The sequence below is a fragment of the Thamnophis sirtalis genome, unplaced genomic scaffold, assembly GCF_051295495.1.
Source record: "Thamnophis sirtalis isolate CommonGarterSnake01/CBP01778 unplaced genomic scaffold, rThaSir2_p1.2 scaffold_2, whole genome shotgun sequence".
NCBI lineage: Eukaryota > Metazoa > Chordata > Lepidosauria > Squamata > Natricidae > Thamnophis > Thamnophis sirtalis.
Window position 1 is genome coordinate 71,031,958 of NW_028261382.1, and position 27,594 is coordinate 71,059,551.

A 27,594-nucleotide genomic window follows, 5' to 3' on the forward strand; every position below is an offset into this window, starting at 1 on the left:
GGGGGTGGGCTCCCTTGCCTGCCTTTACCCAATGGACTGTGAAAAGAACCTTCAGGGACTAGAGGAAGAGACACAGCCTAGACAGACCAGAAATGATATCTCAGCCCTCAGAAGGCATGAAGGCTAGAGAAAGCATTTCAGTGAGGGATCCTTTCTATTCTCTGAAAAGTTGAGGCAAGGGAGGTCTGTGGAGAGCCGCAGGCTGGACAATTAGCATGCAAAAGATAAATGGCCCACAGCTCTTCTCATCTGCTCACTCTACTACTAGTAGCAGCTTGACTATAGGCAAGAGGTGTCTTTTGCAGAAGCCAATAACCAGATCCACACGTGAAGAGTTCAGTTCGCTGTTCTATTGCCCAAGCCTACACACGGGAATATCAGACTAATGGTTAGCACCTGGCTTAGACTACATGAGGCTCAATGGCATCCAAGAGGGGTCAGACATCACCTCTTGCAACCACGTACAGATACTAGACTACTTCCCTGTTTGACTCCTTCCCCCGGCTCACTGGTTGATTGCCAACACCCAGAACCTTCTGTGAATAGAAGCAGGATTTTCAAGGTTGTTACCTGGAATTCGTAGAGCAGGGGGTCCCCAAACAGTAAGTTATGCTGGAGGATTCTGGGAATTGATGTCCACAAGTCTTAAAGGGGCCAAGTTTGTAGACCTCTGATCTAAGTGGGGAGATTGCAGAAGAAGGGATGACAAGAGAGTAAGTTATGCTGGCTGGGGAATTCTGGGAGTTGAAGTCCACAGGTCTTAAAGTTGCCAAGTTTGAAGACCTCTGATCTAAGTGGAGAGATTGCAGAAGAAGGGATTACAAGAGGGTAAATTATGCTGGCTGGAGAATTCTAGGAGTTGAAGTCCACAGGTCTTAAAGTGACCAAGTTCGAAGACCTCTGCCTTAGAGGGACTAAGGGGCAACCTGGAAAGGCTCATGGGATTGGGTGTGTGTTATATACTTTTAGGGTTAGCTGTGCTGAAGCCCCATAGTTTCTTACTTCCAGAGCTCTCCCGTCCATCCTAACAAACCTTCCATTTAATGCTTATAATGTATGTGCTTATCAAGTGCTCTTTGGTTAACGAAAACTGGGGCTTTTCCTGCATCAAGAGAAGCAGCTGCCTCCGAATAAAAGGCTGGAGCCTTGCCAGGAGTCTCTCCTCCCATCCCTGCAGATGCTGGCAAGTCAATTTCATCCTCCCTGCACCTCCCCCTCCCTCCCCCCCTTACAGACTGACTCTTAATTATATTGCACTGTAATCATTCCCATTTGTTTCTTTAAATCCAGGCTCTTCTGGCTCTTGCGTGCGTTCAAATAAAAACGGCAGGGAAGTGGGTTCCAACCCAGAGCTGGAGGTCTTTGCGCACAATTTTCCCCGTTGCTCTGAGTTGCTGAAACCATCTGGTTTCAAGAGCTGGTCTGGGAGAAAAGCCCCTCCCTGCTCCCCACCCCCAAATATTCTTGCTAACGGAAGTAAAACGTGCCTGAATGAAGAGATTTCTTCGGTCATCACTTTTATTAATTCCATGGGCATCAGGGCAAAAGGACACAGTGCTCATACTAACAATTTAAGGGGGGAGGGGTAGAGAAAGAGAGCGACAAAACAAGAGAGATAGAAAGGGAGAGACAGAGGCAGAGAGATAAAGAGACACAGAGAGAGAGACAGATAGAAAGAGAGAAACAGACAGAGACAGAGACACAGAAAGAGAGACAGACAGAAAGAGAGGCAGAAATAGAAAGAGACAGATATAGAGAGACAGAAAGAGAGACAGACCGACAGAGATAGAAAGAGAGAGAGAGTGACTGACAGAGACTGAGACCCAGAAAGCGACAGACAGACAGACAGAGACAAAGAGAAAGAGACAGAGAGGGAGAGAGAGATAGAAAGCGAGCAAGCGAGAGAGACAAAGGGAGAGAGAGAGAGAGAGACCAACAGAGATTGAGACACAGAAAGAGAGAGGGAGAGACAGAGAGAGGGGGGGGAGGGAGGGAAGGAGACTGATTCTCCCTCAAAACCCAACTTGGCTTTGCTTCTTAAGGAAGGCAGGATGTAATGGGCCAGCATACAAGTGTTTGTCATAAATCAGCAAATAATTCAGCTGCTTCCTCCATCTCTCGACTATCTGAATAGCATCATAAGTTACCTGTGAAAATTTAGCTGAGGCTGGGTGGGAAATGACACAGGTGGGTTCCAAAAGAAATAAAAACCTGGTAGGTCAGGTTAGGTCTTGTGCTGTGGTTAGAAAAGAGGCAAGAAAATAGACTTACAACAGTTCTGGGATGGGGGAATCTTCTGGCTTTCCTGTTTTCGAAGAGGTTGGGGGCTTCCTTCCACATCCTTTGAAGGGGTCCCTCATTTGGAAATTGATAGAAATTAGGTTAATCTTATTTAGGTATTATGGTGCGTTTTGACCTCCGTCGCCTTCCATATATACAGGGAGGGAAATTCTGTGTGAATAGCTCTCTGAGCCATGGTGGCACAGTGGTTAGAATGCAGTACTGCAGGCTACTTCTGCTGACTGCTGGCTGCCTGCAGTTTGGCAGTTCGAATCTCACTAGGCTCAAGGTTGACTCAGCCTTCCATCCTTTTGAGGTCGGTAAAATAAAGACCCAGATTGTTGGGGCCAAAAGACTGACACTATAAACTGCTTACAGAGGGCTGTAAAGGACTGTAAAGCGGTATATAAGTCTAAGGGCTATTGCTATTGTTAAGCATGTGTGTGTGTGTGTGCCTCTACACACCCAGAACAAAATATTTATATTTTCCTTGCAGGAGATTATGGAATAACCAATCATACACATGGTAATAATCTGATGCTCTGTGATGCAATCCTGCTTCGTTGCATTTTCATTTCTGTTAAATTGTTTGATGTGTTCATAAAGAATTGTCTACTACAGAAGCTTCTGAATAGCTGCCATACCTCCTTCCTTCCTTCCTTCTCTCTTTCTCTCTTTTTCTCTTTCTCTCTCTTTCTTTCTCTCTCTCTTTCTTTCTTCATTTTTTTCTTTCTTTCTCTTCCTTTTTCTTATCCCTGTTTCCCTGTTTTGTTTTCCTAAAAGCAAGCACCTCCAAGACAACAAAAGATGTCAACCACTCCTCCATCAGCTATCCAGGGACAGAAGGTGGGGTCTCTCACACCACCATCGTCCCCCAAGACTCAGCGAGGTGGCCACCGGCGGATTCTAAGCGATGTGACCCACAGCACCGTCTTTGGGGTCCCAGCCAGTAAATCAACACAACTGCTACAGGCAGCAGCTGCAGAAGCCAGCCTCAATAAGTCCAAGTAAGTCTGGGGCCATCATCTGTTCCTCTTGGGCAGCACGGGTGAGTTGGAGGACACTGAAATTAATTTAATGGGAAGTTTGAGGACTTTATAATAGACCTAAATCCAGGGGAGAACAAAGGAAATGACAGCAGTTGACCCAGTCCAGATTCTCTGAAATTCCCTTCAGAAGGAGTCATCTTGCCATCCTTTTCCAGCTATCTTCAAGCTGTTATCCTTGTTGCCCTGCAGCTTCCCTAAGTCCATGTTGTTCTTGTTAGTTGTGAAATCGTGTTTGACCCATTGCGACCCCATAGACAACGTTCCTCCAGGTCTTCCTGTCCTCTACCATCTTCTGGAGTCCATTGAAACTCACGTCGACTGCTTCAGGGACTCCATCCAGCCTCCTCATTCTCTGCTGTCCCCTTCTTTTGCCCTCCATCATTCCCAGCATTAGGCTCTTCTCCAGGGAGTCTTTCTATACTGTATACTATTATATATATATATGTTTTTTTTTATTTGTGCTGATAAATAAATAAAGGGAGACTAGTATAGATCTATTTCAAGCTATTTAGCTCTCATCAGCTAGCCATACCCTTACTGGGATTCGAACCTGGGCTGTATTACATATTAGGCAGATGTGTTAACCACTAAGCCACAAGGTTCTCCTCCTTTTATCAGCTGAGCCAGGGAAATAGGTATGTAATTAGTGTCACAACCCCTGGTATGCCCAAATATGGGAGGAAGCCTACTGTTTCCATTCTCTGTCTATCGGCTCGTCACAAGAGACCATCTATGTATATAATTTTTGTCACCTCTTAATTTATTTTAATCTTCTTGATCTTTACTTCTATTCTCCAACCAATTATACCATGTGTCCGAAATCAAATAGTATTCTGTTTCTCCTCTTTCTTTTATTTCCATTGCTAGCCTATCCATCTCTGCACATTCTAACACTTCTTTTAGGGTATGTAGCCTCGACAGGGCTTCCGTGATCCTACATGCCTAGTTTTGTCTGTGGCTCTTAGTGGCTTTAGTGAACAGCCAACCATTGAAGTAGACATCCTAACTCTCGACTTCTTGGGCCGGATCTCTCTCTAGGTCTGCCTCGACTACCCCTTCAGGGTCTCCAAGGACTTCTCAGCAAAATGTCTACAACCCACCAGACGTCTCTACTTGGAACCCTTTTGACGATGACAACTTCTCCAAGCTGACGGCAGAGGAGCTGCTGAATAAGGATTTTGCAAAACTGAGTGATGGTTAGTTTGGGGTTGGTGCAGGAGCTGGATCAAAGTGGGCTATTGAAAGATGACATGTGAAACAAGGCATTTTAGTGGCTTTTAGTTCAAAATGGACAAGCTGACTGTTGTGGTCTACGGGTGGCCTGCGGAGCTGGTAGCAGAGTCAGACAGTGAGGAGGTTGGGGTGGAACATGGGCCAGTCCTGGAGGCTGGGGAAGGCTTGGACGAGGGCTCTGCATCAGAGGCAGAGAGGGGCCAGGGCCATCTGGGAGTTGTGTGCTGCCTCCGGAGTCTCCAGAATTGGACAGCAGCGAGGAAGAGGAATAGGGAGGGCCTGTTCCCAATATGCTCATGCGCAGAGCTGCCAGAAGGCAAGAACAATTAAGACAAAAGGGATGACTCGGGAGTAAGGCTTGGAGGTGACTGGCCCCTCCCATAAGACATAAAGGAGGAGCAAAGGCACATGAGCCTTTATTCCTTATGGATGCCCTAAAACCTCTTCATCTGGTTCAGCAGGAGGCCCTCCTCCCATGGAACACAACCGGGATGTCAAAATCAGTTTCATTGAGGGCCGCATCAGAGTTGTTTTTCTTCGGGGGGGGGGGGGAAGGTATGGCCAGGGTGGCCAGGGCCAGCTCAACATCACTCATGCTGGCCCCTGTGGGGTCCAACCGCTCTGCCAGCAAAAATGGGCTCGCGAGTTCTGTTTTTGGCTGCGACAGCCTCATGCAACCCTCAGCCAGCAAAACTGGAGCACCATTTTCACTGGCAGAGGCACCGTGGGGTGGTCCTTCGCAATTTCCCAGGTGGGCCAGATCCAAGCATCCTGCAGACCGGATCCGGTCCATGGGCCTTGAGTTTGACACCCCTGGCATACAAGCAATTAAAAATTGGCAGAAGCTTATAACATTGACTGCCTGTCAGGGTTCCAAATAGCAGGAAAGATTAAATCAGAGTCCAAGGCAAAGTGTTGGTCAAAGTTCCAATTTATTAAGAGAGCCATGTTGGCACATCTGGGAAAACATGAATCTGAAAGCTTTCCAGTTTTCCCCAAGAACTTCAAGAACTTGCCCCCACACCCACAAGTCCATCCCATGGTCCAACCTCCCACTGACACGAAGACAGATTCCACCCACCCAGTTCTGGCCAGGTGCAGAGACAAAGGATGACCTTGGCTTTTTGGAAAGAATGTTGTTATGGCTACATTGCATCTAACTCCATACAATCCCCCCTCCCATTTTCCCACAATAGAAAATAATAGAACGTATGCCAGGCCAAAGACACACAAGAAAAGATGGCTGCAGGCCTGACACTGCCCTTCCTTGGCTCTTCCTCTCTCCTTTGCTCCACCTTTCCTTGCTGGAACTCTCGCGCAGAATTCCTGCGGGTTGTCCTGTTCTCCCCCTCCCTGATCTCCATGAAGTTATATCCCCCCACCAAGTGGTGAGTAACACACGTAACATTGAATGACCGGGTCTTTTGAATTCCAGGTAAACCTCCTGAGAAGCTTGACAGTTCAACGGAGAACCTGATCCCAGGTTTTCAGGCAGCACCTTCCGCAGCGCAGTTGGACGCCTTCGGCTCTTCTCCTCTTGCACCCATATCAGGTAGGTTATCGGGCAGCCAGAAAGGTTGGAGACTCATCCCGGGTTGATCTGTCAGGCTGAATCATGTCTTGAACACATTTAAGAATTGTGTGAGTAGCCATGAGATGAAAGAAGAAGGCAGGAGAAGGAAGCTGTCTTAGATCTTCAAGGCCTGTTGACTTGACTTTGCTTTCATTGGCTCTATCTCAACATGCTCGCCGAACGTCATGTGAACTTCAGCCCCATCACTGCAGATGCCAATGTCAGTTTTCCGAAAGATGCTCTAATTCATGAGCCTTGAGCCAAGTTTCAAAAGAAGAGATCCAGTCATTTATTTGGTGCATCATTGCAGTCAGATCTGACCTCATTTAAATTATGGCTGAACTTTGCTCCTGTTTCTTCCCTCCCTTCAGTCTGTGTCATAAATCACATTCTCCAACTAGATGCACTTTATGAGTTGACAGTCAACTTGGGAACAGTGGGTTTATAGCAAAGATATTGAATCTGTGGCTCTCCAGATATTGCTACACAGATATTGCTACACAGCTCCCACTAGCCTAAGCCAACCTAGTTAATCATGATGAATAAAAGGGAGGTTTGTTTTGTCGGCATTAGGAGGTGCACAAGTTTTCCCTGTCTTGAGCTACACCAAGAAAAGTAAAACGTGATGGAATGTTCTCCACTGCAAGATGTAATGTTACAAATTAAAGGTGAACTGTGGGCCAACTTTCAAATCCCCAGAGACGAATTGTGAGATATGGTTAGCCATACATTCTGCAATATGACAGCCATCAAGTGCTCCAACAGTGGCTACTAGGGAAACATTTTGGAAACATTAGCTCCAGGGTTGTCCAACCTTGGCAACTTTTAAGAGTTGTGGACTTCAACTCCCGGAATTCCTGAAGTCCACAAATCTTAAAACTGGTCAAAGTTAGGCGCCCCGGTTTGAGCTGGCACAGGAGGTAGCAGCTGATTTTGGAGAGATTGAATGGATAGATTCAGCCCCGAGTGTCATTTTGCTTCTATATCACTTAGAACTCTGGATTTTAAAAACTAAACTGCTGGGATGCTGGTCATTTTAAGGGTGCCTCTTCCACGTCTTCCTAGCTTCCTTCTGAGTCCAGTGCACTTGTTATCCTGCTGTCAATCAAAAAGGAAAGGTTATTGTGACCGGTCAGGGTGTCATCTGTGAGGCATCCTCTGTGCTCTCAGCCTCTTTCAGCTTCTCCTTTGCTTCCTTTGTGTGTGTTGGATGTGTTGAGATTATACACTTTGATGAAGTTATTTGGGGCAATGTAGGAAACGTTTAGTTTTGCGTGGATACTAGGTGCATTTGCCCCCTCGTTCCCCACCTGTGTGGTTCAGCTTTCTTTGGCTGTGTGGGCCAACCCAGGGCTTCATTGGTGTACCTAGAAAATCCAGACATCTTAAAAAAATGCTATAGACAAATATCTAGTGACACCTGTATTAATCCTAGATGATGCAAAATGTAGAGATGCGAACTGAGTTACTTTGTTTGTCTCTGTGATAAAGGTGGAAATTATAGCTTCAGATATTCAGGGAAAAAGCATATTAGAAAGTCATTGAACAAATCCAGTTTTTCTTTGCTGTCTTCTACTTTGCTTGACTCCATTTTCTTCCTTTTCCTTTCCTTTCCTTTCCTTTCCTTTCCCTTCCCTTCCCTTCCCTTTCCTTTCTTTTCCCTTCCTTTCCTTTCCCTTCCCTTCCTTTCCTTTCCTTTCCCTTCCCTTCCCTTCTTCCATTCTTTCCTTCGTTCCAGTTGAAAAAACAAAAGATATTCTGGATACCAGCCCTCCACTTCTGGTTGTTGCTGACCCTTTCATTCCTCTTCCACTGTTAGATACACCAGGTAACTATGATTTATGTGAACAAGATGACATAGCAAAATGCCCATTAAAATGTGATGCCACTCAACAAGAGGGCAAGAGTAAGAGAGTTTTGGAAAAGAGACTAGATTTTATCAATTTCGTTATATATCTGTTTGCATGACCTTCCATCTATGTTTGGCATAGTTGATAAGATTTAGGCTTGTTTAAATAGTATTGTAATATTTTAACACAGGGTACTTTATTATCCATAACATTTTTATTATTTATTTTTTTATTTAAAACATTGATATAGTCACTCTGAGTTCCCCATGTACAATTAGAGCCATATCAGAGGTAAAACAACATAATACCATATTACACCCTCTCGCCCTAATGCTATGCTGAGTCTTCACTGCTTTTCGGAAAGCTAGGAGTGCAGAGCCCTGCCAGTCAACAAGGGCAGGAGTATTCCATAGGGCAGGGACTGTCACGAAAAAGCAGGTTTCTTAGCTCCTGTACGATGGCAAACTTTAAGGGAAGGATTTAGGAGCATCATATCAGAAGGTCTTGGGGAAGGCAATGGAAGGTTAATCTCAAGGCCTATTTAAATACCAGCCTATGATTTATTTTATTTATTGCATTGCACATTCACATCAGATTTCTGTAAAAAAGAATACGTGGTAAAATATAAAAGAGAGAGTACAAAATCTGAAATCTTAACGGGAAAATTACAGGTTACAAATTTAATGTTTTACTTCATTTGTCGCCATCAGGAAATTAGTGAAATCTCATTTATAGGCTCTATTATGAAACTGTCACTATGGGTGTTGGATAGTTTTTTTTTCAGCCTCACAACCACAATTTGGTGATGGTATTTTGCCCCTCTTCTAGAGGGCATCAGCATCTCTACCATGGCCAGTGTAAATTCGACTCAGTGTTGTCCATCATCACACAGGGGGCTGATCAAATCGAGATTTTTGTTCTGGATTACCAAAATAAGAAGCAGTTCCGATGATTCTCGAAGATGCCCGGAGTGGGGAGAAGATTGTACTTGTGTAGTCATTAACAGTTTTTCCAGGCCTAAAAGTTAATGTCCAAAGGTGGGTCAGAGGCCTTTTTGTAGATGCTTAGGTATTTAGAGAGATTCTAAAAGAGATTGGTACTCTTTTTGCAAATTTTGGTTACCTTGACATCTCAATACTGGTTGCTGGTTGAAGGGCACCAGGCACATCTCCTGAAATCTTGGAGACCACCTAGATGGCTGAAGAACATTTTCAAAGCTTTTGTGTCTCTGTGGGGAGACTCACTTCTGTCTATCCAAGACTAGCAAAATTGAAGTAAATGATGCAGAGTCATATATGCCAAAGTGGGATTATGCATGATTTGTACAAATGCAAAGCCCAGCTGCTCCTTGGTGCTGATCATTCTGAGGTGTGTATGTGGGTATATATACACGTCATTTGAGGGCATCCCCTTGGGGATCTCAGCTCTCCCAAATATGTGATTTGACTGGATTCTGATGAGATCATTTCTCCTCTCCAGCTGATGTCCAAAAAAAAGGACTCTGCTGCAGTGGGTGCTTACTGGTTTAAGCTGCCCTTTGTCATTTTTTTTCTCTTCCGTAGTTGCAGAGTGAGTAAAATAGTTTGAAGTGTGTGTTTTTAAGTGTTTTGGTGCACCTTGATTCTAAGTGAAGCAAATAGCTGAACAGCTGCTGAATGAATTGCATCTTGGCAAAATCTATATCTTTCCCTCCATCTCTCTCTCTCTCTCTCTCTCTCTCTCTCTCTCTCTCTCTCTCTCTCTCTCTCTCTCTCTCCCTCTCCCTCTCCCTCTCCCTCTCCCTCCCTCCCTCCCTCCCTCTCTCTTTTTCTCTCTCCCCATTTCTCTCTCTCTTTTTCTTTCTTTCTGTCAATAGCAATAGCAATAGCAGTAGACTTATATACCGCTTCATAGGCCTTTCAGGCCTCTCTAAGCGGTTTACAGAGAGTCAGCATATTGCCCCCAACAATCTGGGTCCTCATTTTACCCACCTCGGAAGGATGGAAGGCTGAGTCAACCCTGAGCCGGTGAGATTTGAACCGCTGACCTGCTGATCTAGCAGTAGCCTGCAGTGCTGCATTTAACCACTGCGCCACCTTGGCTCTCTCCCAATGTCTGTCTCTCTCCCAATTTATCTCTCTCAATTTCACTTTCTCCCCAATTTCTCTCTCTCTCTCCAACCTCTCTCTCTCTCTCCAATTTCTTTCTCTCCCAGTTTCTTTTTCTCCCAATTTCTCTCCATCCCTCTATCTCTCTCCCCTCTCTCTCCCTCCTCTGAGCATTTATGTTTATGTATGTGGAACCTTTTGCGAGGGCATCTTGATATCACGGGATAGCTATAAAACAGGGGAGGCAGCTGTGAGAGTGATATTTCAACAGCCTATGCTGAAGCAGTTTGTTCAATGCTTCTCTAACAACACAAATCAACCCTCCTTCTCCTGCTTTGAAGTGTGGGGTGAAGGCATTGGAGGCCACTGCAGACAAGCAACTGGGGGAGTCCGTGTCTGCATTCATGTTGTGGCTTGGCTTTACTTTGGCTGTAGCTTTGACCGGCTGGTTGAAGTGGGCGAAGCAGTCAGGCAGGATGTGTGTTCCTACTTCCCGCTCAGCTCCCCCTTGGCCCCTGTGACCTTACATACCAGCAACCAAACCGTTCACATGGATATTTGATAGACAGGTGAAATTATCTCTAGGAACTTGTTGAACAAGAAGGTGCCTTCTTCCTATGGTCTACCTATTCTCCAAAGCCCCTGAAGGCAGGACAAGAAGCGATGGGTGGAAGCTACTCAAGAAAGATCCAACTTAGAACTAATGGGAAACTTTCTTACAGGGAGATGTAGCTGCACCAACACTGGAGATTTTAAAGAAGAGATTGGATTGTCATTTGCCTGAAATGGTGTAGGGTCTCGTGCTTAAACAGACCGTCGAGCTAGAAAACCTCCAAGGTCCCTTCCAATTCTGTTATATTCTGTTCTATTTCCAAATATGAAAATTAACTCAATGCTCAGACCGCGGGGACAGAGATGGGTGGCTTAGGATAGAATGCCATCATGACACAGCAGGTTTCTTCACTCTCTGGTTTGTTGAGTTACTAGAAACCTCTTAAGTGCGATAAGGAAATTCCAAGCCACAGCTGTCAATCGGAGTTTCTCACCTCTTCTTGCATGGCCCCTCTACCTGAGTGCAGACTCAAGACACCCATCTCCGCTTTGCAAGTCCTAACCCTTCTCTCCTAACCAAACATTTCCATTTTATTTCCTGGAGGTTCTAAAATGTATGGAATTCAGATTTCAGTAGGATCCAGAAGGCCCAGTTCTTCCCCAGCTTGTGTCTTCTGGATGTGTTGCAATTACTTTGACATTTGAAAAATGTGGCCCAGTGGTGAAATTCACTTTTTTTTTTGCTACCGGTTCTGTGGGCGTGGCTTGGTGGGTGTGGTGTTGCTTGGTGGGCATGGCAGGGGAAGGATACTGCAAAATCTCCATTCAAACCCCATTCTGGGGCCAGCCAGAGGTGGCATTTGCTGGTTCTCCGAACTACTCAAAATTTCCGTTACCGGTTCTCTGAACTAGTCAAGGCTGTTTTGCTACCAGCCCTGTGTTTCAGACAGGAGAGAGAGTTTTTGGAAGTGGTCTGAACCAGGGGGAGATTCCTGCCGCCACTACTACTGATTAGGCACCCGAAAAACTTTGCGTGCACATTTGCACTTAAAACGGTCTGCCCATGCGCACAACATTAAAGGGGGGGAAATTACATTTTTTCCAATGTAGATTGTTCTGCGCATGTGCAGAACAGAAAATCAAGATGGCTGCCACTGAAGATAGAACCGGTACGGCCACGTGTCTGCTGGAGTTACTACCTATTTGGCCAAACGTACCATACCAGTAGGAACCCACCTCTGGTCTGAACCAGTTTGGGCCAGTTCTCCCAAACAGGTAGTTAAAAAATGCTTGAAAAAGTTTTTTAAAAAGTTCCGATGACTGCAGCCCAGCTGATTGTTGGAACTTTTATTTTTACTTTTTAAAGCATTTTGAAACTACAGATTTGGGTAGAACTGGTAGTAAAAAAAAAATGCTTTAAAAAGTTTTGTAAAAGTTTGGTGCACATGTGCGCGCAAGCGAACCAGTAGCCGGCTTCAGAGCATTTTGCCCCTGTCTGAACCTTTGAGATTCACTTTCTCTTCCTCTTATTCAAATGATGCACACAACAATCCTCTGCCTACCAACAGCCAATGGAACTGAATTCAGCACCAAATGCATTGGAGCATTTCATCTTCCAGAGCCTTGCATTCTGGGGGAAAAAAACTTCAGGTCCTTGTTGATGCCGTTTTTATTTTTTAAGGGGGGGGGAGGTGGATTCTTAGGTCGATTCAAAGCTTGCTTTTCTCCGTTTTCACAACCTCAGCAAATCAGCCTGCAGAAATTTGCGTGCAGCTGCTGCTCAGAGAGTCTTCGCAGAACCCAGTTAATTGTAGCCCTTCAAGGCAGCTTGATTTGCATAATTAATTATGCCCTTGAGCTGGAGGGGGACAAAAGACAAAGATTTCTTGTCAGCTTGGGGGGATTAGAAAGGTCACAAATGGAAGATTCAAGGCGTGCCTCTGTACTTAACTTGCCAGTAGGAAAAATAGCAAGCTGAGGAAGGCGGTAGTAACTGCATCTGCTTCTTCCATTGCAATTCACGTCCATCCCTTTGGAAGGCATACATCCGTCGGGAGGGGGGGAGGGCAGGTAGGATTTTGTAACCTATTGAATCAGAAGCTCTGAAATATCATGTGGAGCGTTCACAACTCAGCGCCTGTTCACAACTCAGCGCCTGTTCACAACTCAGCGCCACAACTCAGCGCCACAACTCAGCGCCTGTGGCCCTGTGTCCTGAAGGGGAGGGCATCTTGACTCTGCTGGACGTGGAAAGAACTATGGTCCTTTTGACTGTATCCCATTGACCATGGGTCCCCAAACTTGGCCACTTGAAGACTTGTGGACTTCAACTCCCAGTATTCTCCAGACAGTTGTCTGGAGAATTCTGGGAGATGAAGTCCACAAGTCTTCAAGTGGCCAAGTTTGGAGACCTCTGATCTTAAGTGGAGAGATTGTAGAGGAAGGGATTACAAGAGAGTAAATTATGCTGGCTGGAGAATTCTGAGAGATGAAGTCTACAAGTCTTCCAGTGGCCAAGTTTGAAGACTTATGATCTAAGTGGAGAGATTGCAGAGGGAGGGATTACAAGAGGGTAAGTTATATGGGCTGGGGAATTCTGACAGTTGAAGTCCACCAGTCTTAAAGTTGCCAAGTTTGAAGACCTCTGATTTAAGTGGAGAGATTGCAGAGGGAGAGATTACCAGATGGTAAATTATGCTGGCTGGGGGATTCTGGGAGTTTAAATCCACAAGCCTTAATGTTGCCAAGTTTGGGGACCTCTGCTTACAAAGGCCTTTTGGATTCCCAAGTCCCATAATCTTCCGCTGCGAGCGTGGACGTTGAGAGGATCCTCCACTTTTGAGCAGTCTCCCTTCAGTCGAACCAGCTTTCGTGACTTGTGTTTTTGCTTTACTTCTTTTTTGCTTCTTTCCTCTTTCTTGCTCCTTCCTGCTTCCTTACCAGAAAAACTGATTGAGGGTCTGAAATCACCTGAGCCTCCGCTCCTGCTCCCCGATCTCCTGCCTCTGGCCGATCCCTTTGGTAGCACCTCCGATGCTCTGAATGGTAAAACCTAGAACCCTCTTTCTCGTTTCCTGTCCTGTCCTGCATGCCGACCTGTGTTAGATTGCATGTTTTGCACACTTGCACCCCCCCACACACACAGTCTCAGTGGGTTGGACTAGAAGACCTCCAAGGTCTCTTCCAACTCTGTTATTCTGTTCAGATGCCAGTTAAGGAAGATATGCAGATATTTCCACAGTCTTTTCTCCTTGAGGGTTATGAGTGATTCCTCTTGCGTTGCTTGCCAGTTTTAGCCTTGTAAAATCTGCTGCATGGATGAATGAAAGGCAAGAGTGGTGAAGGGTTTGGGGTTTGCATTTGCCTCCTGCTAACTGGAGTTTTTCCCTCTGGTGGAGCCTCTGAAATATGATGTCAGGGTTTTATGCTTGGTCTCCCCCCCCCCCCCGCAAAACGTGCAAAGTATTTTGCAGCTAAGATGACACTCCTCCCTCAAATTAATAATATATGGTGAAATAAAGGATTAATTGGCCCTTGGTGGCATCTCGAAATACGACCCTGTGACCTTAAGTGGCTTAATTAAAAAAAATGCAGAAAGACTTCAAAATGTTGCCTGCCAATGATTTAGGGGGAAGCATCGAGATCTATCCTAATAGATTTTCTAAGCCACTCAGTGCTGCAGACTCGCCAGAGTTGATTAAAAACCTAATTTTGCAGGTGTAACGTAGCAAACTGTGGCCAAACAAGAAGGGAGGGGTTCTAGAAATCCACTTTAAATTGAAATGATGACATTGAAATGGCAGCATTCCAAAAGCATAATATTTTAAAGTTCCGGGTTCAGTGAATGCAACAACCTAGGTGTTTTAAAAGCCAATTTGATTTTAAGGATTTTATAAAGCAAATTCTTGCAAACTTCCCTTTGTATCCTGGGCAGGAAATTTAATCAGCTACCTAAAACTTTACAATGAGATAAAATTGAATTTACAATGAAAATGAACTTTCTGATCCGTACATTCAGTTTTAGAGGGGTCTTTTCCTCCATGCATAGTTTATTGTTAATAACTTCCCGCCTCAGTTTGTAAAGCACTGTTTACACATCCAGAATGGTAGAAGGTCTGCATTGGTGTAAAAGTTCATGTAAAAGTTGAAGGCCTAGGAAATGACCCTGAAGGTCAAGGGGAAGAACCATTAACAAGATGCGGTGGTCAGATAAGAGGAGCTTCAGAGCCCCGGTCAAGAAAATATCTTGACAAAATATCTCAGAAGAGGCCCTCCCTAATTCAGGTGAAGATGATGAGAGGGAGGGGAGAACACATTCAGTCTTGAAAATTTAATACTATATCTTTGCAATGAAAGTAGACAGTGGGTACGTGATACTGATTGCCTAGTCTGATGGGCCTTATGAGGATGACACAGAATTAAGCAGGGAAAGTCCTTTGGGTGGGTTTCCATTCAGTGAAGTCCTGCCAACCCAGTGAAGTTGAACAAGCTTATGCTATTCTTGGACCGCTGCTCGTTGGGATCACGACACAAGTTGCAGATGTCTATGAGTGTAGTTGCCTTCAAGATGTTCAAAACTCAGCACCAGTGACGTGCGGTGAGGTTTATGGCTGGCGAGGCAAAAAGAAAGCGGCTTTTGCCCGCCCCGCCACTATGTCTGATATAGAGGCGGGACGCCTCTATGTTGGACATAGTGGCGGGGCGGGCAAAAGCCGCTTTCTTTCTTTTGCCGCAAAAGAAAGAAAGCACCAGCCTGCCAGCAGGGGCAGGTAAAAGACCTGCCTCTGCTGGCGTGCTGCCCCAACACAGAGAAAGAAAGCTGGCAGGCTGCCCTCCCTGCCTCTCCTATCCCCTTCCCTCACTTCTCAAACAATTTCTCTCTCAAATTGAGAGAGAGTTTGTTTGAGTGAAGAAACAAACACGCACGCGCGCACACACACAAATTACTTACAATTACTTACAAATTACATTAATTTTGAATTCCTCCCCCTCCCTCCGACCCACATACCTTTTTCAGCTGTTTCACAATCACAGAGCATTTCAACTCTGTTCTTGCCTGCCATCATGAAAATGTAAAAATGTAAAAGGAAAAAGGCAAGAGCTGCTGAGGTCAGGCTGGGCTAGTTGCTACCAGAGTCCCCAATGGATGACTCTGCTTAACTGTTTAAAAAAGCCTCTAAAATGCCTTCTACAGGAGGAGGCAAGAGAACCACGTGCCTCATCTACATACAGAATTTTTCGGCTTTTAACCCTTGCTTAACTCTGCTCGAGTGATCATAAAGTCAGACTAAATGAGGCACGTGGTTCTCCTGCCTCCTCCTGTAGAGGGCACTTTTTTAGAGGCTTTTTTAAACAGTTAAAGCACTAAGCAGAGTCATCCACTGTGTGTCTGGCAGCAACTAGCTCAGCCTTTTTCCTTTTTTTTTCTTTTCATGATGACAGTGGTGAGGCTCTGCCTCCCCTGACTGCACGTCACTGCTCAGCACTGTGAAACAGATTTAGGCATTGTGCAGATAGGCCCAGTTGGTGATGCCATCAAAATAGCATTTATTCTGCTAGACTTATATACCGCTTCATAGTGCTTAACAGCCGTCTCTAAGCAGTCTAGAACCAGCAAAAGAAAAGGAAGGAAGGAAGGAAGGAAGGAAGGAAGGAAGGAAGGAAGGGAAGGGAAGGGAAGGGAAGGGAAGGGAAGGGAAGGGAAGGGAAAGGAGGAGGGAAGGAAGATAGCAATAGCATTTAGACTTATATACCGCTTCATAGTGCTTAACAGCCGTCTCTAAGCGATCTAGGGCCAGCAAAAGAAAAGGAAGGAAGGAAGGGATGGATGGAAGGAAGGAAGATAGCGATAGCACTTAGACTTATGTGCTGCTTCATAGTGCTTTTACACCCCTCTCTAAGTGGTTTACAGAGTCAGCCTATTATCCCACAACAATCTGGGTCCTCATTTTATGGAACTCAGAAGGATGGAAGGCTGAGTCAACCATGAGCCGTTCAGGATCGGCAATCGGCAGAATTTGCCTGCAATACTTGCCTTCTAGCCACTGTGCCACCCTGGGTCTTTTCAAACCTTCTGAAACTGACCTCCTGTGTCGGGTCACCCCAGCCTGCTGCTTTCTTTGTCCTCCTGCCTCTGCTAACCCTGATTTCTGCTCTCCTTCTCTTGTGCCTTCGAAAAGGAAAAGCTGACCTCGCTGCCGAGAGCCTCATCCCTGGCCTGGAGGCTCCTGTGCCCCAGCTCACGTCCTCCCAGGCAGATTCAGTGGCTTCTAGCAGAGCAGGTTGGTCCCTGGAGGAACGGAGGCAGCCCACCTACCCTTCCTATCGTTGGGGTTTTTCCTGGGAATCTCAATGGGCTCCTTTCTTGGCAGCTTTTCGCTTTAGCCTAGTCCATCCTGAATTCTCCTGGTAGAACTGGAACTCAGACCCTTCCCGGCATGCTAGAGCTCCAAGGGGTGCAAAATATTCCGCTGCTACTATCCTTGGCTCTTACATCCCAGCAGATGCATCTCTTAGAATCCGTCCCGAGTTAAGAGGAATTCCAGCCGCCCGAAATTGAATAAGTACCGCTGGATTAATGGGACGCGGTGGCTCAGTGGCTAAGATGCTGAGCTTGTCAATCAGAAAGGTCGGCAGTTTGGCAATTCGAATCCCCAGCGCTGTTTAATGGAGTGAGCTCCCGTTACTTGTCCCAGCTTCTGCCAACCTAGCAGTTCGAAAGCGCATAAAAAATGCAAGTAGGAAAATAAGAACCACCTTTGGTGGGAAGGGAACAACGTTCTGTGCGCCTTCGGCATTGAGCCATGCCGGCTACATGACCACTGAGATGTCTTAGGACATGTCTTCTCTCTCTCCCTCCCTCCCCCCTCCCTCCCTCCAGATGTTTGGGGTCTCTTTGACTCAGGGATTGGAGGAAACATTAGTTAGGTTTCTTCCAAAGTCAGCATGAGGGGGCTCTTAGCTTCGGTTCAATAAGTTGAATAAGCTGGTTGAGGAACTCTGGGACTTGAAGTCCACAAGTCTTAAAGTTACCAAGGTTGGAGATCCCTGACCTAGAACACTAGTGAGGTACTTTAGTCCTAGTTCAGATCATTTAAAATAAAAATAAAGGATAGCTCTCTAGGGTGGACCCTGGGTTGGAAACTAGACCCCAGCCAAGGGAGCAGCCCCCTCCTTGCTATTCTCTGTGCTGTGATCTTCTACTCTGCTTCTTCTCCTGTTTCCAGATTCAATCACTGTGGATGACTCCTTGCTTGATTGCTCTCTGCTTTCTAACCCTGGCACTGATCTCCTGGATGAGTTCGCTCCTTTAGCTGTTTCATCCCAAACTCACAAAGGTAAAACTCCTTTTTAGGGTTTCATTTGTATGAAGAGACGAGACAGTTTGTTGCATCAACTCAAATCCAGAAAACACACACAGATAACTGATGCAGCTGGATTCATTAACTTCTTTATATACGTAAGAATAGATGATTAAATGTGGTTCTTCCAAGTAAACACAAGGCAGGAAAGTTACAGGCAAACACAAGCAGTCAGCTTCATTTCCGCAGACAAGTCCAGTTAGGCTGCTAGTTTGCTTCTCGGAGCAGCGGACTGCTTTAGTTTCTGTTTCAATTTTCTGCACAGACTCAGATCTGTTTAAGCACCCATTGACTGACTTAGTTGCTATGCCTATTCACTGGCTGACCTTGTTCCCATGTCTCTCCCAGTCATGAATATTTTAACAAAACGAAATAAAACCAAAGGAAGGTCTGAATCAGGGGTGGGTTCCTGCCGCTTCTAACCGGTTTGGTAGAAGTTCCACAAATCTACCGTATTGTTTAGAACTGGTTGGAATACTTGGCTCGCTCCCCCCGCCCGACGTGATCTCCTTTCATTCTCCATCTGCCTCATTCACTCGCTCGGGCAGCAGAGAATGAAAGGAGATCGCGTAGCTGAGGGCAAAGGAGCCTGCAGCATCCTTCATTCAAATGTTCAGGCAGTGGGGGGGCTTTCTCGCGCGTCTTCTTTCTTTCTCCAAAGGCGTGCGAGAAAGCCCCCCACCCATTGCCCAAACGTGTCCCAGAACTGCACCGCGAGGTAAGGGAAACAGGCCTTGGGAGAGACCTTCCATCCCCCTCCAGAGAGCCCATGCCAAAAGAGAGGAGGCGGGCTGGTTTGCATGTGGGTGAGCAGGCAGTGTAGTGGCCCGCCTTCTTTGCTAGTTCGGGTGGGTGGAGAAAGGAGACATGCAATAGTCAAGGGTGAAGGTGCTCCCCTTGGCCCTTGGTAGCAGGGGTTCCTTTTCACAAGCCTCCTTTCTTTCTCTGCCTGCCCGAATGAGCGAAGGAGGTACTGGCCCCAAACCGCCCACTTGCCCGCATTCAAACCAGCCCACCCCCTTTTTTTGAATTTTTATTTTATTTTAATTGAACAAAAACACAAAAAAAGAATCATCCTTCATTACATCTTGTAGAAAGTGTGTCGATTGGTTACAGATAACTTTCATGCATTTCTTCCACAGTCATTACTTATAGTTCATATTAGATTATACACTTTAAATCAAAAATCTTTGTATATATTACTATCAATGTACCACAATTCTCATTTGACTACAATTATTTGAACATGCTTTTACCTCAAATCATTCATACTTAAAGACACAACCACATAATGGCATTCATTAGCTATTTAAAAAAATTCTCCAATAACATTACACCTTTATAGCATCTTTTAAGTAAAAGTCAATTAATAAAGTTTCTAAGCCTTTCCCTCCCCTTTCCCCAGCAACTCACTGTTTAGAATTTATATCCAAGTTACTTTTGCCAATACCATAGCATGTATATATTATTAAACAATGTCCAATGAAATTTCCTTGTTGTTATAATTGGCTAAAAATCATTTACTATTTATGTCTCATCTCCTCTCGTCAGACCCCCTCTCCCCACCAAAAAAGAAAAATAAAACCTTACACCTTTATGACAAGATCTAAATAAAAATTTGTTAATAACATTTTATAGGTCTTTTCCCCAAGTCACAATTGCAATTTATATCCAAATTGCTTTTACTAGTTTGCCAGTACATGTATATATCACTAAGCTGTATCCATTATCATTTCATTATTGTTATTATAGTTAATTATTTAACGAATAAACATTTAATAATCTAAAACAATCTAAGTTACTAAATTCCTACTTACTAATCACCAAAATCAACTAATTTTTTATTACCAACTTTCATTGTCAACCTGAATCTTTCCAATAACAAAACAGTCTTATCTCTCTTGCCAATGGTGGTGTCAGACTTCTTTTTATCTCCTTTATAAGGTTTTTATAGACTTTTCTCCGCACTTTGTTGCTTGAAAGATCTCTCAGGTAATCTCGTTGTCCTCCAGCTGCTACTAAAATTAGCTTGTCTTTGGTTGTCAATCTTGCTTCTGAAACAATTTCTCTTAAGTCCATCATCATTTTTTTTCTTCTGTATCTTGGAATCTGGGGTAGAGCTCCAATTCGTCGAATTCCCTTTTCCATATTCCCTTCTTTCCGCTTTCACCCACATTTGCTCCATTAATAAATTCATCTATTGTCTTGTCTTTATCTTCTATATCTTCATTCTCCCCTTTAATTTTTGGGGCTCCAACCCCATCATCTTTTGCTGTGAGGAAGATTAGTCTTTCCAACTTCTTCTCAATTGTCCCATATCCTTCCAATAGATTTTGAATTAAAGCCAAGATATTTTGGAATTTTAAGATTTCCTCATCTGAATATTGACCTGTGTTTCCAAAAAAGAAAAAAAATAGGCACTGCCACTCTAGCCTTCCAGGCCTCTTTTATTTTTTTTATTTTAGGTTGACTTGAACACAGGTTCTTTTATGCTCTTCAAAGGGGAAGGGTTCTGTTTCCCCCCCCCCTTTCTTTTCCCTGCCAAAATAGTTCTCAAAGGCACCTGTGAAAACAATTCATGTCTTTGGCTCTTTATCAGTTTCTGTAAACAAGTTGCAAACAGCTACAAAGTTAGTGAAATCAAAGAAGGAAAGAGAAGAGATACGTTGTTTCAAAAACTCCAGCCTCTGACCTCCTCCTGGCAGTGTTGCTACTTTTCACTTTATAATATTTATCTCTGGCTTATAGGAAACAAAGTTCTTTAGATTTCTTTTAATAACAAGTAATAGGAAGAATTGTTAAAATAAGAAGGAAGGTTTTAGTCAAGAATTAAAGCAACAAAAAGGAAAAGGAAAAAAAATCAATCAGTTCACTTTAAGAGGAGAAATAAGAAACGTTTCGAGCACCTCAATCCACAAAGAATAGTTACAAAGAAAAAAAAGCTTACCAAAGCAACCCAGTTAGGGTTTATTTTGCCACTCAATTCTTTTGCTTAAGGATCTAATTTGGCTTTAAAAAAATTTCTTTGGGCAGTCTTTCACAAAATAGAAAAAAATACCTCACCAGATGGACTCACTTTTTCTTTTCATTTCCTTCTTTCCGGAGCCGTCCCGACTTCATCAGCCTGGGGGCTGCCTGTTTACCTCCAGCTTGAAGGGCTTCCCTTGGGTCGATCAGGGACTTTGCAATGTCCCTGAGACCAACAAAGCTTCATCTTTCCGATCATCATCTCTATGGGACGGTTTAGGTCTCAATGGACCGTCCAGCGGCAAAAGTGTCAATGACGGTCTCAGAGTATCGAGACTGCACGTTGTGACATTGCGACGTTGGCTCCTCCTTCCCCACCCCGCCCCCTTTTGTCTCCTGGCTTGGGCTCTCTGGAGGGGGAGGTTCTTTCAAAAGACCGGATTCTTTCCAGTGTGTCGGCGATGGCAAGAAGTGGCTACCAGCGAAGCTCTCAGCAAAGGCAAGAGTCCCACCCTCCGTGCTTGATTCAGCAAACCAGACGGCTGTCAAGAGAGAAGAGGGCAGCGCGTACCCGTGGGCTTGTGCAGCAGCCGAATCCTCACCACCCGTTCTTCGGTTCCTGCACAAGCCCACATGTCATGCGCCATTCTCTTCTCTCTTGACAGCTGCCTGGTTAAAAAGAAGGACGAGGCTCCACTGCTCCGGAGCCCATACACAGGGGAAGGGGTCCCCCTCGTGTTCCTCATCTTCCCAGATGGGCTCTAGAGTCATCGCTAGCTGCACAGAGCCTCGCCGCAGCTCCACGCTGTAGAAAACATAGGCGCGTGCACACACCTTGTAAATTACAGCCTTGGAGACTTTGTAATGGCTGGAAACAGTTGGGAGACGGGCTTTGGTCCTGTTCCATGCTGTAATTGTGTGGGGCGTGCGTGCACCTATGTTTTCCATGCCGTGGAGCCGCAGCTGAAAGGCGAGGAACAGGAGGGTGACTAGTGGGGCCTTGTCCTTCTGAAGAGGACCTGTGCCCGAAGAGAAAAATGCCACTGCCACGTACTTTTAATCTTCTCCTCGGTGTGGGAGCCTCCAAGGCAGATGTGGAGGTTTGCAAATTGATCTCTTGGCAGTGTTCTTCCAAGGGTGTCGAGAGCTGGCAGGGAGGCAGAAGGACTTGTGGCCTCTTGAAAGGGGCACCCAGTCAGCTGTTCTTCACAAGGAGTGCCTGTGGTAGGGAACTCCCGCGATATAAAACCCTCACCTGCATTTGAGGAGCAGCATGCGATCGGTTGCACAGAGGATGCTGTCATCTAACCGGACTGAGAATCCAAGCCTTTTCGTCTTTGCACTCTCTCAACCCAGCTCCCTGCAGATTGTCCTCATCCCTAACTCTCAGGTGCAACTGGGCTATTTTCTCTTAGCTCCTTCCACTCCTGCTTCCCTTCCCTGTAATTTTCACATCCATCTTCTTCTGTCCTTTTCCTCATTTTACAAATACTTGGTTTGCTTTTAACAGTTTGCAATAATCCTGCCTCCCTATCTCCCCTCTGCCCACTTCCCCACCTTGCAGCAAAACACATATGGCAAATGTTGTTTTGGTGGTTTCTAACCAGCTTTCTCTGCTCTTTTTCATCCTTTTTAAATTCCCCCCCCCCTCTCCCCACATCATGCTGCAGAAGATACTAACCTGATATCAGGCTTTGATGTCCCTGGGGGCACTGAAAAAGTGACAGAAGATGAGTTTGACCCCATCCCTGTGTTAATATCCAAAAATTCACAAGGTAAGGAAGTAGACCTCAAGGGAGAGGCCTTGTGGTTGTGTGTTTGCATGCCATCTTCCTGCCCACCCAGAATTCTTCTGTTGCGTTTGTTGGTTTCATGTTCTTTCGAGCGTCTGGCAGGACCAGGTTATTTTCAGACCTCAAACCGGTTTATGGGGCAAAAATAGAGGTGACCATTCCCAAGCCTTCTGTTGGGCTTCTTAGACATAGGGAAAAACTCTATGTTGAAACTCTAGTTTAAAGCTTTAAACAAATACCCATCTGTCCGTCTAACGCATCCCTGCTTGCAAGGCGATTAATGTTTCCAGGACCCTACATTTTGGTCCTTCCTTGAAATAACTTGTGGGGGTCTTCTTTCATTCTCAAAAGCTGCGTTGCCACCAAGTGGTTGAGAGTCCAGAGGTGTAGCCACCACTAGACCTTTGTGCTAAGTCTCTGCTGATCAGAATCCTGGCTGCTTAGCTTTGGGGGAGGCCCAGGGTGTGAATTCCCTTCCTAGGGCCTTCAAGTAGAACCACCGAACTAGTCTTCACAGAGGGATCCACTGTGTGGGATCTTTTGTCCTAAAAGGCAAGAGTGAGGAGACTGTTTCCCTAGGTGACCTATTGGAGTTCCCACCCTTCTCACTCAAATTCTCAATTTTGGTTCTCTTCTTTCCTCTGAGAGGAATCAGTCCAACCCCTCAAATGACTTGGGGTAGGCAGTGATGGCAAAACTTTTCAGCACCGAGTGCCCAAACCAGAATGCGGGTTCATGCACACGCTAGAGCACCAGAAACCTGAAGATCAGCTGGCTGGTGCATGCATGCCTGTTTTTCTGGCTGTTTTCAGGCTGTTTTTCTGCTGTTTTCGGGCCAAAAACAGTCCAAAAAATGGGCCGAAAAACAGCCTGAAAATAGCCCGAAAAACAGCCTGGTTTTTAGCTGTTTTTCGGGCCATTTTCCGGCACTCTGGCACCCGCGAAGACCAGCGTGTGTGTGCCGAAAACCAGAAGAGCAGCTGGTGATGGTGCACATGCCACAGAGAGGGCTCTGCATGCCACCTCTGGCACGTGTGCCATATGTTCGCCATCACAGGAGTAGGGTAAAGCCAATGTTCATCCTGCCCTGCTTAATGAATGCCAGGGGTGATAATTGAGCCAGAAGAAGAACCAGTTAAATTGCTGAAGGGAGGAAGAAGGTGCAGCTACAGCCTCCGGTTCCTCCTCTTATTTCTGACATTGAGTTCTGTTGCTTCAGGTCGCGGTGACTGACGGCTTGATGCTTGGAAATCCCTCTTTGGTCTCAAGGTCGGAGAACCTCTGCAAAACATTCTCCCTCCAGGCAGCAATTCTAACGGAGCCAAAGCTTGGGTAGATGCCTCCTAGACCAGGGGTATCAAACTCAATGTCCACGGGGTGCTTAGATCTGGCCTGCAGGGCCGCCCTGGAAACGGCGAAGGAAGGACCGACGCCCGGTGCCTCTGCTAGCGAAAACGGAGCAGCCTTCCTGAGCTCCCTTTCCGGTGGCAGAGGGCTGCAGAAGGCCGTCCGAGCCTAAAACGGAGACCGTGAGCCCATTTTTGCTGACAGAATGCTTGGGTCACCACAGGCGCCCCCGACACGAGTGATGCCACACGCCCTGATGCAGCCTTCAATGAAATCGTGTTTGAGCCCCCTGTCCCGGACTGAGGTCCTTGCAGTTTTATCTGACTCTTTTCGTGTGTGTGTGTGTGTACGTCTTTCTCTTAATTTTTTTTTTAAACTAAAAGCTAACTTTTTTTTACACCTGTGTCTTTTGCCGGATACTAAATTGCTGTCTCTCACACTTTCAGGTGGGCATTCTAGAAACAACAGTGGAAGCGCTGAGTCCAGTCTTCCCAACTTAGCCAGGTCTCTCCTGCTAGTGGACCAGCTGATAGACCTGTAGCGGTCGCTGAGTAACAGGCGGCTTCTGTAACGTACCTTAAAACCCTTATGTTCCTTTTTTTGTTTCTTCTCTTCTTCTTCTCCTAACAGAGCTAATCTTTAGTTGTTGGATGGTTTTGTTTTTTGTTTGGCTTTTGTTTTGTTTGAAATAACGCCCAATGGAAAAGGACCCTGCTCTGAAATTGTACCCTCAGCTGGGGATGGATCTGTCCTTGTTTTCAGCCCAGTCTTGATGCAGCCTGCAAACATTTCCCATGCAGTTCTCTACTATCTTTAAGGGCGTGCTACCCTGTATTAATCACCTGGCTACAATTTATCCGTTAGTGCCACCAAAACTATAATTGTAAAAAAAAAAAAAAAAAAAAGCAAACAAACATGTAATCTGTGTATGATCCTTGCTAGAAATACATGCGACTAACCTGCCTAAATGATGCTAACTAAGATTGTCTGTCAACCTTTGCTTTTCCTCCTTGATTTTAAAAAACAAACAAGACCTGGGAGAGGCTAACGGGCAGGGAAGGAGCCTTGTCCTTCTCCAGTTCAGGGGAATGTGTTGTTAGGATTGGGGCCTGGACAGAGTGCCTTCCCAAGGCAAAATTGAATTCAAGGCCTGATGCTTAGATATAAAGACATTTCAAGCCCTGAAGGAAGACAGTTTGCTCCATATACTCCTGTTTTTTGCAACCTGCTTAGGAATGGACTTGTGCTTAAAATAAACCAACCAAACAATAAAGATACTAAAGCTACGGAAATTATTCTACGCAAAATGGTTAATGTGAACCATACTCTTGTGTCAAACAACATGGCTAAGACCTTTTCTGTTGGATGAACTACCCTTGGGGGGGGGGGAGCTATGGTGACGAGGGTTGTGAGTCTGTTTGAGGGATTGTATAAATTGTATGCACATGTCAGGTTTTTCTGGAAGGTAAGACTGATGTTTTGTTCTGTTTTCCTTTCTCGGTTTTTGCAATCCCTCTCTGTAGTTGCATAGCGTATTAACACAGTACATATGAAGCCATCTTCCCCCTTCCTGATAGACAGACGGTACTTTTTTCAGTTAGAGCCTGCTGTCTTTCTAGAACTAGCATGAACTCCATGCGATCAGTTTGCTGTAAGTGCTTTCCGGCTTCGGTGGATCTGAACAGTTTTATTCTTTTGTTTTCATGTCAATATGCTCGGTTTCATCAAACTGCTGGCTAGAGTAAACTTGTTTTCCATTGGCTTCTGGTCTCCAAGTCCAACATTAATGGTCCCCCTTCCAAGATGTTTTTCCAAGAAGGAGAACGGCTCTTAACTCCGTAGTGGAAATAATCATTAGCTTCACGCTAACTTTGTGTACGTGCAAATGTATTGTAGTGGTTCAAACAGTGCAGTTTCCCCCACAGTGTGAGTGTGCGAATGGCTCAATTTCTAGGTGTATCAGCCTCTCCTACAGGTTGGAAAGACCTTCTGATGTAATAATCTTGAGTATTTTTTCTCCAGCTTTCCCACGTACAAATCTCTGCCTTCCAGAAGTTAGCTCAACAAATTCTGTAAATAGAATTTCACTGTCATGTCAATCCTCTCTTGAGTCTTTCTAAAGTCTACTTGCTGACGCCCTTCATTATAAAACAGTTACTTGCTTCTGTGTGATGTGTGTGTGTGTGTGTGTGTGTCCATAGGTTGTTTTTGCTGCACTTTCCTGATTTTCCCCAACAGAAACTTATATGAAAACAATCTTAGCAAAATTGTCAATAGTTCTTTCCATTTTGGGGCAGGCTCTTTGATTCTTTGTCTTGACTCTTGATTCCTGAAGAGTTGGGTCACACGGACAAAGCTTTAGATAGAACGTTATTGTATAGTCAGATGATACTGAAAATATATGGAAAAAAGAATGGATTTTTTTAAACAAATTAACCACCTGCTGTATATTAGAAACCAAAAAAAACACCCCACCCCTCCTGTGAATTAAAGTACTTTTAAAAAAGAACATTTTAACATTTTAAGTTTAATGAACTTGCTGAAGAGTTTTGGAAGTCGTTGCGTGAGGATAGTGATGTGAACTAACCAATGTGAATGGGGGAGGGTCTTTCCTTACCCACACAATTAGCCAATTAGCTGGGTAAATGGGAAATGATATCGTGAATTAAAACTTACAGGCACCATGGAAATACTTCAGTAATAAACCATGATAAGATTGACTTGGGAATGATAGATTATTGGCTCATTGCTAGAATCTGTAAAAGGCCGGTTTCCTTTTTCGAAGGGGGATCCAACTCGGAGGGGCTGAGCCCCTTGGTGGTGGTCTTGCTCTGTCTTAATGTTTCTATTGATGGATCTAGATCTAAGGCACCAATGCCTTATGGCTGTCTTTGTCCAAAATGGGCTGACAATTTTGGCCACGTTTTAACATCCTCTCTTACTATGTCTTCTGAAAGTAGCATTTATGGAATCTCCCTCTCCTGCCCAAAAGAAATTCGCTTATAGCCTCTGAGCAGAAAAACAAAAGGAATACATGTTATTTAAGAACATCTAAATGGTTATTAAAAGCTGAACTTTTAACTTACATCTTCCCTGTAGGTGTCCAGGGGGTGTCCATGGGTCATAGATGTGCAATTGCAGCCTCACCTAAAACAGGGGCCTCCAAATTTAGCAGCTTTAAGACTTGTGGACTTCAACTCCCAGAGTTCCAGTCCCTGGAATTCCTTCGCATTGCATCCTGGGAAATATAGTCTTATAATGTTTGGCCTTGTTATCGATGTTCCCCATTCCTAGGGGAGTGGGTCAAGCAATGGCCATTCCGATCTTTACCGTTGCATGAGTTAAGGATGGGTTTCATTTTTCTGCCCCTCCTGAAAAACTGAGATTCATGACCCAGATTTCTCCTGACCCCCAATTCCAGGGGGGAGATGTGATTCACCGCAAGGCTTCCTGTACGAGAATGCTCTCATCCGCTTTCGTATACAGTAGACCACTGATCCAT

General features: G+C 45.1%; 1 protein-coding gene across 11 annotated transcripts in view; it reads left to right on the top strand.

Moving 5' to 3' along the window:
* AAK1 (AP2 associated kinase 1) overlaps positions 1–27,594 on the top strand; it is an 84,340-nt gene that overhangs the window by 44,522 nt on the left and 12,224 nt on the right. For 2 of the 11 annotated variants that reach the window (XM_087706034.1, XM_087706035.1), the window contains exons 14-21: positions 3,064–3,287; positions 4,368–4,525; positions 5,998–6,114; positions 7,874–7,963; positions 13,568–13,669; positions 16,804–16,905; positions 17,851–17,961; positions 22,623–22,727. In XM_087706034.1, coding sequence (XP_087562160.1) covers positions 3,064–3,287; positions 4,368–4,525; positions 5,998–6,114; positions 7,874–7,963; positions 13,568–13,669; positions 16,804–16,905; positions 17,851–17,961; positions 22,623–22,727 — 1,009 coding nt within the window. Of the gene's footprint in view, positions 1–3,063; positions 3,288–4,367; positions 4,526–5,997; positions 6,115–7,873; positions 7,964–13,567; positions 13,670–16,803; positions 16,906–17,850; positions 17,962–22,622; positions 22,728–24,538; positions 26,813–27,594 lie in introns of those variants that run through there. The other 9 variants (XM_087706043.1, XM_087706042.1, XM_087706036.1 and 6 more) reach the window with 9 other exon arrangements.